General features: G+C 43.3%; 1 protein-coding gene across 9 annotated transcripts in view; it reads left to right on the forward strand.

Moving 5' to 3' along the window:
- MYO9B (myosin IXB) overlaps positions 1-20044 on the forward strand; it is a 43279-nt gene that overhangs the window by 21506 nt on the left and 1729 nt on the right. For 2 of the 9 annotated variants that reach the window (XM_041415870.1, XM_041415932.1), the window contains exons 12-40: positions 1252-1373; positions 1944-2085; positions 2320-2515; positions 3595-3670; positions 4069-4158; positions 5200-5310; positions 6322-6361; positions 6822-6944; positions 7373-7453; positions 7657-7767; positions 8271-8393; positions 8889-9038; positions 9167-9333; positions 9891-10865; positions 11376-11442; positions 11794-11924; positions 12567-12724; positions 12832-13010; positions 13477-13575; positions 14065-14241; positions 14722-14763; positions 15292-15403; positions 15555-15625; positions 16066-16258; positions 16575-16703; positions 17281-17386; positions 18055-18186; positions 19137-19260; positions 19694-19741. In XM_041415870.1, coding sequence (XP_041271804.1) covers positions 1252-1373; positions 1944-2085; positions 2320-2515; positions 3595-3670; positions 4069-4158; positions 5200-5310; positions 6322-6361; positions 6822-6944; positions 7373-7453; positions 7657-7767; positions 8271-8393; positions 8889-9038; positions 9167-9333; positions 9891-10865; positions 11376-11442; positions 11794-11924; positions 12567-12724; positions 12832-13010; positions 13477-13575; positions 14065-14241; positions 14722-14763; positions 15292-15403; positions 15555-15625; positions 16066-16258; positions 16575-16703; positions 17281-17386; positions 18055-18186; positions 19137-19260; positions 19694-19741 — 4275 coding nt within the window. The remainder of the gene's footprint in view (positions 1-1251; positions 1374-1943; positions 2086-2319; positions 2516-3594; positions 3671-4068; positions 4159-5199; positions 5311-6321; positions 6362-6821; positions 6945-7372; positions 7454-7656; positions 7768-8270; positions 8394-8888; positions 9039-9166; positions 9334-9890; positions 10866-11375; positions 11443-11793; positions 11925-12566; positions 12725-12831; positions 13011-13476; positions 13576-14064; positions 14242-14721; positions 14764-15291; positions 15404-15554; positions 15626-16065; positions 16259-16574; positions 16704-17280; positions 17387-18054; positions 18187-19136; positions 19261-19693; positions 19742-20044) is intronic. The other 7 variants (XM_041415896.1, XM_041415940.1, XM_041415879.1 and 4 more) reach the window with 6 other exon arrangements.

Consider the following 20044-nt stretch of genomic DNA (forward strand, 5'->3'; position numbering starts at 1 on the left):
AGAAGTATAAATTATACTGGTTCTCAGGTCACTGCTGAAAGGAGTCATTCTCTAGTATGTGGTACTTTGTCAACAACTTTAGGCAAGCATTTTAAAGAAAATAAAATTACCTAACATCCAAACTTTGTGTGTAAACATAATGTTGAGGTCCCTGTTTTGTAACTTAGGACAGAATTGGCTATCCAGGCTGGCCAGAGTAAATAGTTACATTGTCTTCTTTTTTTTTTTCTAATGCCATTTTTCCAAATAAGCTTAATCCTTGAATGACCCATTTCCTGTATCTCTTGCAGCCTGAGGGCCCTCAGGGGGATCTCTATATCTTTTTAAATAAAGGCTTTTTTGTCTGTGGAAAATGGCATTTCAGTTCTGTAACACGGTGTGTACTGTTTTGGGCAGACTGAATTCCACCTACTTAAAAATAATGCATTTATCATCATCATCATCATCATCATGATGTAGACCATGAGAGGTGCTCTTTGTCCTTTGTTAAACATAAAACTTATTTAATTTTCTGTGTGATTCTTATTTTTACTTTATAATTTTTTTAATTTATTACCTTATCATTACCTTTTTCCTATGGGTATTTACAGCATTAAGAAAATCTGGTATTTTGCTTCTGTATCTTAGTGGGAAGCTTGTCTTGTCAAGCATTTGAGGGATTGTCACTTCAGCAGAAGAGCTTCATGTTCTCTTGTCATGGAGCTCCAAATGTTCTGAGCAATATCCATTGCTTCCTGAGGGAAGTTCTGATGTTGTGTAGGCCTTAACTGCCTCTTTTGAAACTTCTGTTATTTTCTCTGACTGTGCAGTATGAAAATTCTGGAACTTGATATTTAACTACTCTCATTTCCCATATTACAAAAACTATGGAAGAGCAAATAGATTTGAACTCCTCTATGTGTGCCCAGTTTTGCTGGAGTGCTGAGGATGTAATGTCTGACTCCAGGGTCCTATGCTGCTGATTGCTGGGAAGGCAGAGCACAGCAGAACATTCCTTTCACAGCTTTGGTTTTGAAATAGTTTTACCCCAAACAGACCCTGCTGAGTGACGTGCCTGAGGACCTTTGATCTGTGCCACTGTGCCTGCTCTTCTGTTCTTATTTATAAATTCTCCTTATTTTTGTCTCTGCTGCCTGAACTAACAAACTCCACTTGCTGTAGCTGTCCAAGGCTGTGTTTTAAGCACTTAAACCACAGGACATCAAAGGTCAGGGCACTGTACTGACAAGGGAATTTTCTTGAACCACACAGGAGGAATATAAGAGTGAAGGGATCACTTGGCACAATATTGACTATACTGATAATGTGGCCTGCATTCACTTAATCAGCAAGAAGCCCACTGGCCTCTTCTATCTTCTGGATGAAGAAAGCAAGTAAGCAATAAACATCTGCAAAAACATGTGTGACAGGGAGGAGGGAAGAACTGTGGAAGGGAACAGAAATGCAGCACTGCAAAAAGGAGGGGAATGTTGCAGGAAGCAAAGGGTTATTTATGACTATGATTTATACTGGAGTTTGCTTCTAATGACTCCAGTATGGTGGTAGAATACATTGATGCTAAAACTGAACTTTGGCTTATGCAAACTTAGAAACTTCCATGTTTGTGGCTTACCATGGAACGGCAGTTAAAGTAAAATGCATGTCTTTAAGTCTTTGGAGCATTAAGTAGCAAGTGTGATAAATAGTTAATGTGGTGCAAACTAAATTTGGCTGGTGAAGTGGGAAGAAACATTGACGTACACTTGAAACCTCAGAATATTCTGTTGTGTGTGGAGCTGCTTGGATTGGGTCCAGAACTGAGCCCACCTTTAAAATTCAAAGCAGCTGTAGAGATCTTGGACAATTAACATTTTCCACAAGCAAAAATAGGTGTTCATTCTGTCACCCTAATAAACATACCTGTATTTGAGAAGTAGATGACCTCTTTTGTCTTGTATTCCCAGTTTTCCACATGCCACCAACCAAACTCTACTGGCAAAATTCAAACAGCAGCATGAGGAGAACAAGTTTTTTGTTGGAACCCCGGTGATGGAGCCTGCTTTTATCATTCGCCACTTTGCTGGCAAAGTGAAATACCAGATCAAAGTACGTGGTAGATGTGATGGGCACAAAAAAAAATTTCCCTGTCTTTCTGGGAGTTTATTGTCAGGATGTAGAAAATTTGCTGGGAATGGGCTGGTTCAGAAGGGTTCTCAGAGGTACTTTGGGTTTGTTTTTTGGGTGGCGGTGTAGACTGGACGGCAACCCTCCGTATTATTCTGAATAAACAAAACAGGGAGCTTTTGTGAGATATTGTGGTTCCATGTGCCTATTTTGCAGGATTTCAGGGAGAAGAACATGGATTACATGAGACCCGACATCGTGGCTCTGCTGCGCAGCAGCGACAGCGCCTTCGTGCGGGAGCTGATCGGGATGGACCCGGTGGCCGTGTTCCGCTGGGCCGTGCTGCGCGCGGCCATCCGCGCCATGGCCGTGTTCGCACAGGCCGGCCGCGACAGGGCTCAGAAAACGGCAGGTGGGGCTGGAACAGGGAACGGCACGTGGGGCTGGGGATGGAACAGGGAACAGCAGGGATGGACCAGGGAATGGCAGGTGGGGCTGGGCATGGAACAGGGAATGGCAGGTGGGGCTGGGCATGGAACAGGGAACAGCAGGTGGGGCTGGGGATGGAACAGGGAATGGCAGGTGGGGCTGGGCATGGAACAGGGAACAGCAGGTGGGGCTGGGGATGGAACAGGGAACGGCAGGTGGGGCTGGGGAACGGCAGGTGGGGCTGGAACAGGGAACGGCAGGGATGGACCAGGGAATGGCAGGTGGGGCTGGGGATGGAACAGGGAACTGCGGGTGGGGCCGGGGAACGGCAGGGATGGGCCAGGGAATGGCAGGGATGGACTGGGAGATGGCAGGGATGGACCAGAGAGTGGCAGGGATGGAACAGAAAACAGCAGGTGGGGTTGGGAAACAGCAGGTAGGGCACTGGAAGGTGCTGGTTGACACCTTCAAAAAGTGCAGGTGAGGCATGGGGAAGGCCATGTATGGCACAGAAAACTACAGGCAGGGCTCAGAAAACTGCTCTGAAAATGCTTAATACTCTACAATTGCTCTGCTGGCAAAGTGAGTTTGTGGCAAAACCTCATCAACCAGACACCATCCCTGGTGCTAAATGCAAATTGAGTAGAAATGGTTTAATATTCATAATGGAGGAGATTGTCACTGTTTTTACCTGAGGTCATTCAGCTTTCCTCCTCCAGTCAGTGCACCATTTCCAGCAGGCTGGGACAGACTTGAAGGCCTGTTTGTGAAAGTTGGGGGTGGTAGTTCTGGTATTCTCATCTTATCACTAGTTTTTATCTTCTTAGACCTCTGTAAAGTATCAAATGAGTGTTCAGGATTAATGACTGAATTTGAGCAGCTACAACTTCCTTTCTAGTAGAAGGGAGTTTGAGCAGAAAAGTACTGCAGCTTGATAAAGGACTGGATAAAAACTCCAGGTCCTTGAATACATACTGTGCTTGCTAAAGTTGGTGGTTTTTTGGGGTTTTTTGCCTGCTCATATCTTTGTCAAAATGCGGGTTTTTGGTTATTTCCTGGCAGGAGTGGTACGTCAAGGACCTCGAGTTCCCCTTGGAGAACTCCAGAGATCGAACACGCCAGTAGAAAAAGTTTATCGGTGAGAAACACATCCTTAACCCCTACAGGGAGCAGCTGAATTGCTGAGCTGGATTTTCATAGGTCAAATCTCAACTAGATCTTTCCACAAGGAAAGCAAGCTTTGTTTCTTCTGTCTTGTTTGCTTTGGCCTTTTTAATACCATCAAAACAACACTCTAGCTTATTTTATGTAAGACCCAATGCCGCCGCATGTTGGGGACAGCCTCAGTTCCATTTACCACTGGGTTTTTGAGTTCTCTGTGGTTGCTGTGTGCAGCTTTCAGCATTGTGTGTTCCTCTGCAGCCAGTCTGGGTCACTGAAGGGGGCAGAGGCAGGGCCAGTCTTACAGAACTGTATCTGTGTAGGGAGATTTGCCTTTCCATGGATATTTAGGCTTTGTACGTGTTCCTTTTGCAGCCTCTCAGTGCTCGATTTCTCATTTGATTGTTCTGAGGATTTCGATATAAATGCTTTTCAAGACATCATTTCTTTTTGTGAGAACAAGAAGTAAGTAGCAAAAGGCCTGAACTCCCAGGCCAGGGAGGCACAGTTCCAGGACACAGTGACTTTCTCAGTGTGCTCTGGTTGACAGTGAAGCCATGGAGCACTTAAAGTAGTGACTTCATGCTGCTTCCTAATTACTGCATCCTGGACAGCCTCTGTTACTTGGGGAAACAAAGAACTGAATATCCAATTTGTGTGAAAGGATTGGTCACAGCTTACCAGATCTTTTTCCACGGGCTATTTTAAATCTTGCTGTTCAGAAAAGTTCAGAGGTCCCCAGGGAAGCCACAGCCCTGTGTAATAATGTTGCTGCCTCTGTGAGCAGCTCAGAATGGGGAGAGCACCTAAGAGTCAGAAGTGATTCTTACACTTCTGTTATTTTTGGTTTGTGCCTCTCTGGAGAGTAAAGAAGGTAAGTTCTGTGCCAGGACACAGCACTTCACAAGAGCACAGTGCATGCTTGAAGAACAAAACATGCCATGAATTAAGGACCATCCCAGGCTTACTTTGAAAAGCTAAACATGAGTAAGTTTGAAATGGAAATGAAACCCAAAATTTCTTCAAGTATCCCTCTAACAGTTTGTTTATAACTTACTTTTCTGATGTAAGTCAGTTTAAGTAGCCTCATTTTAGTAGTCAAATCTCTCTATAAAAATGTTTACTCTTGATTATAAAGAAGCTTATTCTACCTGAAAAGGTTCCTTGGCTTAACCAGAAGGGTTCCCTGCCCCTTAAGTGCATTTTGCTAAATTTCCCTCCATTTTCTGAATTGATGGCTCAAGAATTTACATTTAAAGGTAGAATCAGAGAGTAAGTTGAGTATGAAATTCTGGCAGTTAAATTTTAGAGCACTGATGGAGTAGAAAGTGCTGACTTGTCATCAAAATCATTCATGTTTAGGAACAAGTAGCCTGGGATTGACCTGCTGCATTTTGGAGCACACACGGTGATGGAACCTTTTGGGGTTTTAACTCCTTTTTTCCCCCCTCTCTCACGGCTGTGTATCTCTGTTTGCCACCTGTGTTTTGCTGTGGATCATTTTAGAGACATGCATGAACAAATCATCGCCAGTATTAAAGGACTGCCCTGGCAGGGTGATGATCCCTGTGAGCTGCTTCGGTCCCTCAGTCAGCTTCAACACCGCTCCCACCTCCTGTGAGTGCTCTGGGTATTGCTTTGAAAGTGCAACAAGAACCAGGCAGTTACTCCAGTCCCTAAAAATGATGCTTGTCCCAAATTTGTGTTTTGAAAAATGCTAAAACAAGGCAATTAAAAATAAAACATCCCTTCTGCAAACAGGCTGTATAGAACACCTTGTAACCTACTTCTCATGTGAATTTGCTTTAAAAGCCCCAAGTATGAGCTTGTTGTTGCAAAATATTCAACAGTGAGATCTCCCACAAGGTGTGACAAATGTTTCCTGAAATTCAGGGTGCTGGTGCTGGATGTATTCCTGGGTTTAGAGTCTTTACATCTCCAGTTCTGTGCATGTATAAGGAAATTAAACTCTGCTCTGCTGTATAATAAGTAAATGTAAACTGGGTGGCTCAGAGCAGGAACCTGTCCTATATCACAGAGTTAATATGCTTAGAACCAGCAGGATGTGAACTGCAGCCTTCTTTCTGAGAGCTTCCACTTCCTCACCTTCTGTGTGTGGATGAGAGCTGTGCCTGAGGTGTGTGTCCTGCTCAGACATCCCAGAGTTCCTGGTGCTGGGCCATGCATTGTCCTCCTGGGAGCAGTTGGGTGCTTTCACAGAGTTTCTGGTGCCAGCAGCTGTAACTTCTGAATTATTTTTATTTGCTAGTGCCTTATGTTATAATGAACTTAATGACCATACAGTTGCTAAAGAGAATAACTCACACTACAGTAGCCTATACAACAATGCAGTTTTGAATAGCTTTAACTTCAGAGGTAATGTTTCACTTTTGAAAGCTTCTAATACCTACAGAGTTTAAGAAAAAGAAATTGTTCTTGTTGCAGAGCAATTTGCATTTCTTGCATTGATCACTTGTAAGAGACATGCATGAACACACCCTGGTGCTGTTGTGCTCATTTTCTTCTGTCCTTTACCTTGCTTCATAAATTGCATCAACTTATGGCTTGTAGAAATAATCAAAAATCATGTGTATTTTTTTTCGTAAATTATCTTTAATATTTTCACAGGAAAAGTAGAGGTGTCAAGCAAAAGCAGATCATTCCCAAGGTAATCAGAAAATTTAGATTTCTCTTGGGTAGGGGCTTTTTTGCACTGTGAATTTCATTTTGATTGACAGAACTCACTTCAGTACTGTTTTATAGTGTAGGATAGTTGTATTATTTATCGCTGACAAGCTAAAAAAAGGTGAATGTTCAGTTTAATAAGAATTGTTTAATTAGACAGATACGAAGATGTCATAAATGCATAAAATGACTTCCAAGTCAGGGAAGGCAAATGCAGTAATTATGTGATTGCCCTTGTTCACCTTACACTCTTGGGACAAGGCAGTAGAACAGTTTCACTCTTAAGAAATGTTTTGGCCCAAAATAGAAATGATCATGAAATATTACCTACCATTGAATGTGGAACTCTGGGTAGCTGGTTTCATTCTGACTCATTTCAGACAAAATATTTCTGTTTCAGTTGAAAGACATGCACTTTGTTGATTATGAAAACTTTTTTGTAGAACTTGCTGGATTCCAAATCTCTGAAGCTCATCATGAGCATGACTCTGCACGATCGGACCACAAAGTCCCTTTTGCACTTGCACAAGAAGAAGAAACCCCCCAGCATAAGTGCCCAGTTCCAGGTAGGTGACACACCTCAGGGAACAGCCCCTCCTGGGCTGATCTAGGCTGGTCTTGCTTGGAAAACCAAGTGGATTTTATTCTTGAGGTTTTTTTGATGTGGGGTTTATTGCTTGATTATAGTCAGAGTACATTTTGAGATGCCATTTATGCCATGAAATGTGTCAGTTCTCTGTACTGATCAACCTTGTGTATGGATCTAGTGCTACTGTGAGAGCATGTTCAAACCCTGCTTTAAATTCTCTTGAGAAAGCTAAAAGCAAATACCAAACACAGGGATTTGCTGAGCAATATGGGAGAATCTGTTTGGATTTTGTACAGCCATGAGACCTGAAACAACCTGATTCCTGAGGCAGAAGCTATCCTACTGTCAAACAACACTCAAAATGCTGACACCTGAAGAAAAACTTCTGTGACTGTTTCATTTCAGACTTCACTTAACAAGTTGCTGGAGACACTGGGCAGAGCTGAGCCATTCTTCATCCGCTGCATCCGCTCCAATGCAGAGAAGGTGAGGCTGCCTCAGAGCTGAGCTGAGCTCAGAGTGTGCTGAGATCCAGGGCTCGAGCCTTGGAATCTCTTTATTTCATCTTGTTCACTACCACTCTGTGTGCAGGTGAAGGTAGCCAAGGTGTGGAAGGAAATGTGCTGTCCCTGTGGCAGCAGCTGTGCTCCTCAGGCTCTCACTGCCTGTTTTCTGCTGGTCTTTTACAGAGGGAGATGCTCTTTGATGAGAGCTTGGTGCTGCAGCAGTTACGGTACACGGGCATGCTGGAAACTGTGCGGATCAGGAGGTCTGGCTACAGTGCCAAATACACATTCCAGGTACAGTGGGAACTGGAAGTGGGTTGTGCTTTCAGGAATATCTGCTCTCTTCAGAAAACATATCTTGTGTGTCTCTTCATATGAGGCTCATGACCACTTGGGATGAGCTGTAAAAATGCACTGTAGTTTTGAGAGAGCCTGCATGGTAAAAAGTCATAGTTAAACTGTTGGGGTCATTTGCCAGGAAATTCTTCCTGGTTGTGTGAAGGAAAGCAGTCTGAGTGCAGTCAGTCAGTGCTGCATGGTGGTGTCTAATATGGGAATTAGTTTTCTGTAAAAAACTGTAGGTTTAGAGATCACATCCAGGTGATCTTTCCTGTTAACACGAGGCTGACTGTAGCCTGCATTTTACATGGAAAAATAGCTCAATCTGTAGTGAGAGGTAAGTATTTTCAGATCCCTGTAGCTTAAGTGTCTTAAATACATTTCTATTTTAGAGCTAAAACTCCAAACTTGGGAGTTGTCTTCTAAATTTGGTCTCTTGCTGCCTCTGCTTTTTACAGGAATTCATCGACCAGTTTCAGGTGTTACTGCCCAAAAATGCCAAAGCCTCCAAGGAAGACATTTGTGCTTATTTGAATAAACTAAAACTGAATGAAAACTACTATCAAATAGGGAAGACCAAGGTCTGTGATACTTTCTGTAAGGCAGTAAGAACAGCTGCTGTACACTGCAAAATTCAGTGCAGCTCATTTACAAGTGTTATTCTTCTCTGCTTTTTGTATCTAAATTGGCTATTTTAGCTCTTGCAAGTGATGACACAGAGGTTATACTTGACCCCTTGGTTTTGATGCCAGTCTGGTTTCTTGACTACAGCACAAATCCATGTTATATAGATAGTTTGGGAAATTGTTGCTATTGGCATTTGTCAAACAGATCAATGTTTACATTTTAGAAGGGTTCTGTGATTTGAAGGCTGTAAGTACAAGTGTAAGTTTAGAATCCAAACTCTGAAATTTAAAAGGATTTTTATCTTTTGGGCAAGCTGTCAGCCAGTAAGGTTTGGTGCAGTGGTACCAAACCATTTCCTTATCTGTTCTCTTATTAGCTCTTATCTCTCCAGTGGGGGCTGAAAGGCTCCTGTTAACTGCTTCTTGTTGAACTTTTCTTTAACTGAACAGGTTTTTATGAAAGAGGCTGAACGGCAGATACTACAGGATACACTACACAAAGAGGTGATCAGGAAAATCATCCTCCTTCAGAGCTGGCTCAGGATGGTTTTGGAAAGGAGACGTTTTCTCAGGATGCGGCAGGCAGCCGTTGTTTTGCAGGTATCTTTGATAACTGCCAGCTGCCAATAACTGTTGTTATTTTCCTAACAACAAACAAACAAACTATGTCATGGAGCACTCCCCACCTTGAGGCAGCCCTCCCTCACTTCAGGAACATCCCTTTGCAGGCGTGCTGGCGCTCCCGCTGTGTCAGGATGGCTCTGCAGAGGAACAACGCTGCCATCGAGATCCAGGCAGCCTGGAGGCGGCACCGGCAGCGGAAACGCTTCCTGCAGCTCAGGAGGAGACTTTGTCTCCTGCAGGCCCTGGTCAGGGGGCACCTGCAGCGGAAGAGGTAAAGGGGAAGGAGCAACGTGGCATGAAAACATCCATTTAATCACCTGGCTTCACCTGCCAAGCTCAGTTTGTGTGGTGGGGTGACTTAGTAAACAACTTGGTAAATTGTTGCCCAAGGAAGTTGTGGCTGTCCCTGGACCCATGGAGGTGGCCATGGCCAGGTTGGGTGGGGTTTGGAACACCCTGGGATAGTGAAAGATGTCCCATCCCCATGACAGGGAGATGGGAATGAGATGATCTTTAAGGTTCCTCCCAGCCCAAACTGTTCTGGGATTATATGAGCTTTAAGGTAGTTACTGCCATGTGATATTTCAGGCAGTATCAAGTGGTCAGTGGAGTGTGGCCACTGGGTAAGTGCTCAGGATTTGAGATTTATTCAGCTCAGCTGCACTGGTGCTGCCAGTCCTGACAAGCAGACACCTCCCTGCAGTCCCATTGGGACTGTAGATGTAGTTTGGGTCTGTCTTGGTATTTGGGCTGCATTTAAGCAGTTGGTGGGTTTTTTGACCCCTGGGCATTAAGGATTTGTGTTTTCATATTAAAAATTCTTAACAGATACCAGAAAATGGTTCTAGAAAGGCAGAAAGCTGAAGAAGAGCAGAGAGAAATGCAGGAAGATGAAGACAAAGAACAAGATACAAGCAAGACACACAACATAGATGAAGATACGAGCAAGGATGAGCAGAGTGAGGCAGCAACAGATGAGCTGCCTGTGAAACACGAGTCAGAGCCAGATCAAGCTGTTGAGGATGAAGACCAAGCTCAAAATGAGCAAGCTGAAAACCTGAGCTCATCTGAGAAAGCCACGTTACCCCAGAAGCACCCGGTGGAGGGCTCGGAGAGAGTGACCAACAGCCGAGAGAAGCGGGAATCCCGTCGGCAGAGGGGGCTGGAACACAATGACTTACAGAACAAGCATGTGCTCCTGTCCTTTGAAGGACCATCTGCATTGTGCCACGAAGAGCAAACTGTTGCTGAAGAGGCCCTGGAAACTGCTCCAGAGCCAGAGAAATCCACAGCACAAGAAGATAATGTCCTTCAGGGAAGCAGCGAGGGAGAGAAAAGTCCTAGTGAAGAAAAAACTCTTTCAGACACTCCACCATCAAGTGAGATAAAAGAAAGTGGTTCTGTTCCTGAGCAACCACCTGGATCAGATGCAGAGGACACGGCAGCTGATAGAACGAAAACACAACAGAATCAAAATAACCAAATAAAAGGCAGCCAAAGCTTTACCTGCCCTGAAAGGCCAACAGATCTTGCACTGAATGTTCATAACACACTGTCTGCTACTGGCAGCTTTCAGGGCCCTGCTGACTGCTGGGCAGATAGAAACAGGCGGCAGAGGGCAACCAAAGACCTGGACAGCCCCACTGCTGCAATCCAGAGATACGTGGATGACCCAGAGAAGCTAAAGTACAAGAGAGAGAAATGGAAAGGAAAGAGGCAGTCTGATGCTGGCCAGAATGATGTGCTGAGTCAGTCTCTGGATGGAAGGATACGTGTGGATAAGTCTCCTCAGGATCATTTAGAGTAAGGGCAGCTTCCTTTTTTTCACTTCACAGAAAACAAATATCTGTAATGTTTACAAATCAATGGAGAACTCCTGAGAGCCTTTACATTTGGGCCATGTTATGGCAGCACATGGAGTTGTGAACAGCTTCTGCTTTTTCTTGGCTCCCAGTCCTGCAGTGAATCTGTATGGGCAGAATGTTTTCAGAAGCTCACAAAAGCTGCAAAGCCTGCCTGGCTGTATTAAAAGGAGGAGTCAGGGCATTAGTTGAAATAGTGTCTGGAGTTTATTTTCATGTTTCTTTTACGCCACTGAAAAAAGGTTTTACTGACCTACAGCTTGCAAGCATCATCCCTCTGATATGGCAGGAAATCTGACATTCCCGTGCTTTTTCATTTCTCTCAAAGTAAATTGCAAGGGCTGATCAGGGTTCTGACTCAGATGTAGTGTTGACATGTGGGTTATTTAAAAGATGTGAAGAGGCCACAGACTTTATTAAAATACATATTCTGAAAGTCATCTCATTACAGGAAGAAGGGGAGTTCAGCTTCATTAAGTGACCTCTCAACACTGGCCCAGACTGTTGCCATGAACCAGGTATTGATGCTGTTGTGCATATTCATACTTAATTATAATTGTTTATAAATATTAAAGATTTGTGAATAATTGTCTGTGTTTCTGTCCTTCAGGCTAATTTTCTTTTTGCTTGATACCCATGTAAAAACAATAATCAGAAAATATTATACTGTAATTTGAAAACCTATTTTTTAATAAATGGATCCTTGACCAAATCATTAAATATACTTGGCTCATGTATTAGAAAGCTAATATTTATTGGGTAAAGTGTATTGTCTTGATGAAGTAAACTTCACCATTCTAGTTTTTAAAACCATTTATAGAATCTATGTCACTCAAAATGCAGGTTTTGACTCCTCCTCTCTCCTGTAGCAGTCACCAGATCCAATTGAAGAAGAAAAAGGCAACAAGAAGTTCCCTGTGCAGAAGAAGCCCAGTGACCACTTCCCTGCCTTGGACACGGCCATTCCCGTGCAGCCAGCGAGTCAGCAAGGGGATGCCAAGTATGGCTTGTGTGTCTGACTGGCCTGTCTTTCAGAAAATGAAAACAAAAAGGGATTTTCCATTGGTACTTGAGTTGGGCACCTTGAGACTGTGATTGTGCAGAGGCACAAGCTGGCATTAGCTACATGAGTGGCTGTGTTGCTGCTTCATGTTGCTCTGAGCATGATATCTGAGCCTGCTGAGGAACAGATTCTCTGCTTGCATAACACTTTCTGTGAACTGGTTCTTTTTAAAATAAGAACCAACTTACAGCTGGGATTAAAGGTTCATGTAGTGTAATGCAACACCAAGAGAAAAGCTGAAGAGCCCAGCTAGCATGTAATGCTGCTTCCCTGGCCTGCTCCAGCCTCTGGCATTCTGCAGCCCAGAGACTTCCTGAGCCAGAAGTGATGTTTTGGATATGTGAGGTGTTGTCTGTGTGTGCTGAAGGTAGTGCTCTGATCTTGTAAATACCAGAAAGTCCAGGAGTGCTTTCACACTGTCTTTCCTTTTTTATGTGCTGCTCAGTTTTTCTGCAGGTTGGGCCTTAAATATTCCCCATAGTTGTGGATCCTGTTGTGGTTATTATTAAGAGCCTGTTCTTGTGGCAGAGCCAGCTTCCATTACTAATGGGACAGACTTGTATCTGCTTTTGTATTCAGGTCTGCTTTCAAAAGCCCTTTGCGTAGACTTTTGGGGAAAAAGCCAGACAAGAAAATTGCGAAGGAAAGTTCTGATGTGATTGAGGAAGGAGATGGCCTCTCCCTGGTGTCTTGTGTCCTCTTTACAGACACAGGAGGGACCCAGAAAGTTTCAGAAGGTGAGTTTGGTGGTTTAACTCTCACACAGTGCATCATTTCTGTGAGGAAACAAATGCTGCAGAATTCCCTCACCCTGCTTCAACGTGCAGATCCATTTCTTTGGCAGGTTCTTCGGGGCAGCCAGGCCGCCCCCAGGCTGGGAAGGAGAGCAGCAAGGCCAAGAAGAACAGAACCATAAAGATCAGCAAGATCTCAAGCGTGTCCCAGAACTGGCGCGCGTCCATGGTCCGGGAGATTGCAAACGCCAATGAGCTGAAACACCTGGATGAGTTCCTCCTAAACAAGGTGAAAGGCTCCCAGCCATGAGAAAATTCAAGTCTTTGTTCACTGTTTGTGTAGAATTTTAAAGCCCTGCTGGTCTAGGTGCATGTTTGTGCTATAGTCTAAAGCAAAAGGGAATTGATTGGATGGTTTGACTGAGCTAGGTCTGCATTAGGGTCCTTTCTGTTCTTTTGCTCAAGTCACTGAATGCATAATATTGCATTAAATACAATACAGGGCATTCATGTTAGTTCTTTGTTTACAAATGAGTGGGCAGCAAAACTTGTATTAAAAAAAAAAGCGAGAGTTGTAAATAGAGAGTTCTCTAAAGCCCAACTCTACTGTTTTGTATCATCAGCACAGTGCATTAAAAAATGTTGTTTTAAATAATTGGAATGGTCACAAATAACTAAGCCCAGCCACTGAAGCTTAACTCTGTTCAGATGTTCTTTTCTTAACAAAATCTGATGCAGATGTATTTTTTTTCTAGATCAATGACTTACGCTCCCAGAAGTCTGGTGTTGAATGTTTGTTTTTTGAAGCCACAGAGAAGTTCAGAGGAAACATCAAGACCATGTACTCTGCTCCTGTAAGTAGTAAGTCTCAATAAAGGAAAGTTGGCAGGCAGTAAATGAGTTGAGTGTGCAGGTTAAAGGCTTGGCCTGCAGCTCTTCAACAAAGCAGTTCAGCAATTTTCAGCATAGAATTCAGAGCTGAATGTTAGACTCATTTTACAGTTCTGCTGTAATCTCAAGTAGCCTACTTTGTTTTCCTTTGCTCATTCACTCAGCCATAAATTTATTTTTAGAAATGGATGGATTTTGCTGTCTTCAGCCTCCTAATGCTGAAGAGAGGAGCCAACAGCTTTTCCAATATTCTTCTGACACTGCCTTGTGTCAGCCAAGTGCTGTTGGACAGTGCAGGAGGGAAGTGTGTTAACTTGTTTCTGTCATGGGCTGCTATCTTTGACTTTGATCATGGCTGTGCTTTTTCACCTCTGAACTTAAGTACCTGAAAATATGGAACTGTCTCAACAGTATCAAAAAGGAATGTCTGACAAGTATTTTTCCTTCTTTAGAATGGACAAATCCATGTTGGCTATAAAGATCTGGTGGAAAATTACCAGCTCCTAGTTACAAACCTGGCCAAAAAAAGGGAAGAAAAAGAAGTCAAGCTGGTTTTGAATCTCTTTCTATCCCTTCTGGATGAATTCATCAGAGGATATACAAAGAAAGAGGAACCTGAGCAGCCCAAGGTATGAAAGTTATTCTGTTACTGGTTTAAGGTATGGTGAAACATTGTTGCTCTGTTAACTTAGGGGACCTGTGTTATCTCAAAAACCTTTTCCATGGCATTCTTTATTATTTGGGAAACACTTACTATACACACATCATGTGTATAACAAATTCTGATTGCTGACACACCTTTATGGAATTGTTAATTTTTTAACTTAATGTTTTCAGAATCTGAAAGTGTGCATTTTCTTTGGTGAAAACATAGGAGTTCTCTGGAGGTTTGAGAGATGGAGTTGCTTTGTCATCAGGCAGTGAGCTCAGTTGGTTTTTAGGAAGTTGATAGTGTGAGCTCAGACAACCCTCAAACCAAGCTGAACCTGCAGGATAGTGTCTCAAATGTCTGGAGGTGAAGTAAAGTCTGGGAAACTCAATAAGGGGAAAAAAAAGGAATGGGATATCTGAATTTCAAAGACTAAGGCCAGTTTTGTTTCCCGTTGCAGCAAACCAAAGCCCAGAAGAAGAAACGGAAACAAGATCGTGCAGTAAGTGCTTGCTTTCTGCAATGATCCAAGTCCTCAGGTGCACTCACAGAACACAAACACCCTTTGAAGAGCTTGATTTTGTACTGATGTTCTGGTTTGTTTTGCATGCTCATTCACTTAGCTCTTTTATGAAGATGTGACAGTATAAAACCAGTTTTCATAAAGCAGAGATCTTTCTCATGCAGTGATAGGTCGTACTCAAGCATTTTCTTGCTTGACCATAGCTTCTTTTAAAGTCTAAAGGTTTTCTCAAGCATGGGCTGTTTAAAAGAAAACAACTACTAAATATTAATAACAAAACTACAGCTCTTGTATTTTACTGATGAACTTTAAGGCAGCAAGTCAATTATTAAATGTTCCAGCAAACCTTAAGACAGGGTGAAATTTGGTTTCAGGGGAAAGCTTTCAGCTATAATTGTAAAATAAAAGATGGAAATGTGACATAGCGTAGATGGTTTTATTAAAAATAATAATAATAATTTTTAAAAGGCAAGAAGAGTTCACTGGTTCCTTGCTGTCTCTCATCAGATTGAAGAGCACAATGGCCACGTGTTCACAAACTACCAAGTGAGCATCCGGCAGTCGTGTGAGCACTGCTCCTCCTACATCTGGCCCATGGAGAAGGCCTGTCTGTGCAGTGGTGAGTGAGCACACCTCAGCTGTGCAGACTGCATGTAGCTCTGGGGCTGCAGGTGGGCCTGGGTGAACAGGCCATATAGAAAGTGGGTAATTCAAGATGCAGAGGGTTTCAGTGTGATTTAGATGCTTGTAACAATTGCTCCTTTCTCTAGTTTGCAAGCTGACTTGTCACAAGAAGTGCATGTCCAAAATCCAGAGCAGCTGTACCTCCTGTGGGAAAAAGGTAAGGCCTGTGGATCTGGGATGGGTTCTGTGGTACCAGAAGCAGTGCATGCAAAATGCTGCCTTAATTTCTCAGTAAATGAACAGTGAATATCCAGGCACTGAATAAAAATTGTTTAAACAGTTCCCTCCTCAGTCAGAGAGGGGCTCTGCACTTGCAGAAACAGAGCTTTCTCCTAGGAGGTGATGCTTGAGCTAATTTAGGAACCCTTCTCACAGAGTGTGTGTGCAGTGTTGGCCAAACTGATAAAGAAATCCTGGAGTGTGAACCATAAAGCCTCTTTATTGCTGCAGCTCAGCAAATCTGCCCTATGATCAAAGGCAGGATAAACCACTCAGCTGTAGTTTCTGGAAGCATGAGGCAGTTGTAGCAGGAAGCCATGGCACTGCCTGGCTGGGGAAGGGGAGGGGGCAGTGGGATCACAGCTGTGTCACCCCCAGGGCGAGCAGGACGCGGAGCCGCGGCACTTCGGGGTGTGCGTGAGCGCCCTGACCAGCGAGAGGAACTCGGTGCCCATGGTCATGGAGAAGCTGCTCGAGTATGTGGAGATGCACGGGCTCTACACAGAAGGCATCTACAGGAAATCAGGATCAGCAAATCGGATGAAGGAGCTGAAGCAGTTGCTGCAAGAAGGTCCAAGCAGTGTTGACTCTTTGCATGTCATTGCATGCTATCAGTTTTCCCTTCAATTCTCTTCTATCTGAAAGTATCTGTCACTTCTTAGTGTTTAAAAGCACCTTTTTGCTGACTGTGCAGGCTATATTATTTTTGTTGGCTGCCAAAAGCTGTTTAGTACCTTCAAATTACTATCTTTTGCCTATTTTTAACTTCTGAATTGCCATTTGGATTCTGTGTACAGGAGATTAGAATATTTCTAATCTTATTTCTATGGGGTATCATTGTGTGCATCAAAGGAATGAACTGCTCTAAATAAAACATTTCTTTTCAGACCCAAACTCAGTGAAACTGGAGAATTACCCTATTCACACCATCACAGGGATCCTTAAGCAGTGGCTGAGGGAATTGCCAGACCCACTGATGACCTCAGCACAGTACAATGATTTTCTCAGAGCTGTAGGTAGGTTTAAGAACCATTCTTCAAACATTTCTGCTTTAATTCATTATGTCCTTGGGAAAAGAAATTCTTAAGATGATCATGCTGACTAAACAGCTCCTTCCAGTGTACTTACAACAATGATTTTAGACATTTTACATAAAACACTCTTCAGGGAATTTCTCTCTAGCTTACTTGATCTTGCTTCAGAATTCTTGTTTATTTTTAATGTGTCACAGCTGCTCTTTCTAAAAACTGAATAAGCATGTCAATAAGTTTCCTTTCAGGCAGGGTTTTTCTTCTTGTTATTCTGAACCAGATCTGGATGTACAGATAGTTTAAACACCTAGATTCTTTTAACTTCAGTGGGATTAAGGCACCCTGTATAGTGTTGGAGGTCTTAGTGTGTCACTTGATGATTGCTAATAGCAGCAACATCTGAAAATGCAGGATAATTGCAGTGCCATGAGGGGAACTTGAACATTCAGTTATAATAGTTGCTAAATGAAATGACAGTAAGACTTATCAGAATTTAGTAATTTTAAGCTTTCCACTAGCCTTGCACAGCAATTAATATCTTGTGTTTTCTCCCTTTGTGCAGAACTACCAGAGAAACAGGAGCAGCTCTGTGCCATTTACAGTGTCCTGGAGCAGCTCCCACAAGCAAATCATAATACCTTGGAACGACTCATCTTCCATCTTGTCAAGTAATGAGTTAAATTTCTTCATTTGTAGAGAAACTGTGATTCTGAGTGCTGCTTGGAAGCTTTCTAAAGTGTTAAACACTTTCAGTGTCAGTGTGGGGATTGTGCTGCTGGTTTGGAAATGAAAGAATTGAAGCTGGTAGTTGTGCTCATGAACAGGTGTGTGGTTACTTCTACACCTGGTGTGTTTAGATCAAAGCAGGTAAGAACTACTTTGAAGACAAGGTAGATCTCAAAGCCTTGGTGAGCACCCAGATTTAGACAGAGGGGCTTGTAGTGAACTGAGGATGAACATATGCAAGTTCCAGGAGCAGGTGGTAAAGGGGCTGGTAAAGAGGCTGCTCCTACCCAAGGAACCAGGGGACTTTCCAAGCAGCCCTCTGAACATGGGCAAATGGGATTTTTGAAGAGAAGATGCTGAATCAACAGACATACTTTAAGAAGCTACCAGACTAGCTTAGCCTGGGTAGCTTCCTGATCCTTTGATTCATGAAATGTTGTCTCCTTAGTAGGTATGAAATAATTGTAAAGCTTCTTTGGACTGCTGTACATACGGAGTGTCCAAGAGGCCTCCTTACATGTTATTTGGGAACTCTGGCATGGTGTGATCAGGGTGTTTATATTCTAGCAAGGTCCACTTAAAATCTCTTTTCCTGGATGTTGAATTTCAGAGTGGCTTTGATAGAAGATGTGAACCGCATGTCCCCCAATGCCTTGGCCATCGTGTTTGCTCCGTGCCTCTTGCGCTGTCCTGACACCTCTGACCCCTTGACCAGCATGAAGGATGTCTCAAAAACAACCATGTAAGTTTTGGCAGTCTGCTGAGAAGCAGTGTTTTGGAATGGGATGGAAGGTCAGTACCACTGCCTGTATTTGTTACAACTTTATTCTTATCAAGCTGAGAAGCTGAGGTTCAGGAGCTGAATTCTAGCTCTGCCAGTGCTGCCAGTTCATACACCCTTCTCAGACCTTTCACCTGTCTCCATTTCACTAAGCATAAAGTAGGGTGATCTGTAAGTCTTGATTATCAGGCTTGTGTTTTACCTCAAGATAATCTATTTTTTGGGGGGCTTGTACCCTAATTATCTCTTTTACTGAGATACAAGGCATAATAAACAATAAGATATAGAATTAAGCTGTCTCCTGCATACTTGGAACCCCCGATGATCTCTTCTGCATTGTTCTTTGAATTGAAGAAGGTTCTGTCCTTGACCTCTCTGTTCTCCTCACCCTCCAGTAACTCTGGCTGTGAGAGCCCCTCACCATCCTCACTGCATGGCTGGCCTTGCCTCTGCCTCCAATGAAAAGAGTTTGAAAAATGACAGCTTTTTGTAACTTCTTACTGATCCCTGGGGCCACAGAGGTGGAGAAGGGCAGTTGCAGGCTCGTGTCTCTGCCAGTCTGTGCCAACACAGGGACAACAGGTAGAAGCAGCAGGAGCTGTTGGCAGCCGTGGTAATGTCTGTATGCTCGCCACTGTGTACAGCCAGCATGGGAGGCTCTGGTGATCCCAGGAGGAACATGTGCCATTACCTGTCACCATTACCTGTCCTGTTGTGCCTGCTGTGTTGGACTCTTCACCCTGTTACCATGCAGTGCTGCTGTGAGGGATGGGCGGGGATGCTGTGGTCACATTCCAGCCACATGTGTGTGACAAACACCCCCAGGCCAGGAGCAGCATCCCATCCCACCATGGTTGTTTCAGAACTTTCATAGTATGAGGCAGCTCAATAAGACCTTGCCTTTCTCACAGGTGTGTAGAGATGCTCATAAAGGAGCAGATAAGGAAGTACAAGATAAAAATGGAAGAAATCAATCAGCTGGAAGCAGCAGAGAGCTTCGCTTTCCGACGGCTCTCGTTGCTTCGGCAGAACACGGTAAGTGTTGAAATAAAACTTCCAAGATAAAACTTCCAAATAAAACTTCCAGCAACTTGGTGAGGGAGTGCTACTTCTCCTGTCCATCCATTCAGTGAGTCAAAAATCAGCTGGAAAAAAACAACTGCTCAAAGCTGTAGGTAGGAGCTAAATATACAGCTGCACTGAAGTTCTGGTAAATTAAAGGTCCAGGGGTGGGAATCTGCTTTTGTACTGTTCAAAATCTATTCCCATGTAATTCTGTCAGTGGAACTAAGATTGAGTGTCTGACATGACAAAAGAGTTCCTTCACTCCAGAGATGGCTGGTGTGCAAAAATATGCTGCATTCTAGGAGGGAAAATACTCTTTGTTTTTGTTGTACTGATTAATACAAAACAAACTGTGTCTGATCAGAAGCTGCATATAGTGAATTTGGTCTCCATCTCTCTCTAGCTCTGGCCTATAAAACTTGGGTTCTCTTCCCCTTACGAGGGGAAGCTGGTATGTACAACTGCCTGGCTCCAGTGCATGGGTTTTTCTTATGGTACTCCTGCATGACTAAAGTACTTACATGGGTTGTAACTCAGTTTTAAACACTCTTGAACAATCAGGACTGCATGTACTGGTGCAACTTCCTCCCCAGACTGCATGCAGGGCTGCTGGGCTTTTCTGTCATCACCTGATATTTTATAGACACTCTATGTAACTTACATTGGATGTAATAATATTACTTATTAAGTGACTACTAAAACTAAACTGAGCCTCACAGATCAAAAAAGGTAACAAAATCCTAGATATCAGGTG

The sequence above is a fragment of the Onychostruthus taczanowskii genome, unplaced genomic scaffold, assembly GCF_017590055.1.
Source record: "Onychostruthus taczanowskii isolate IOZ18803 unplaced genomic scaffold, ASM1759005v1 scaffold106, whole genome shotgun sequence".
NCBI lineage: Eukaryota > Metazoa > Chordata > Aves > Passeriformes > Passeridae > Onychostruthus > Onychostruthus taczanowskii.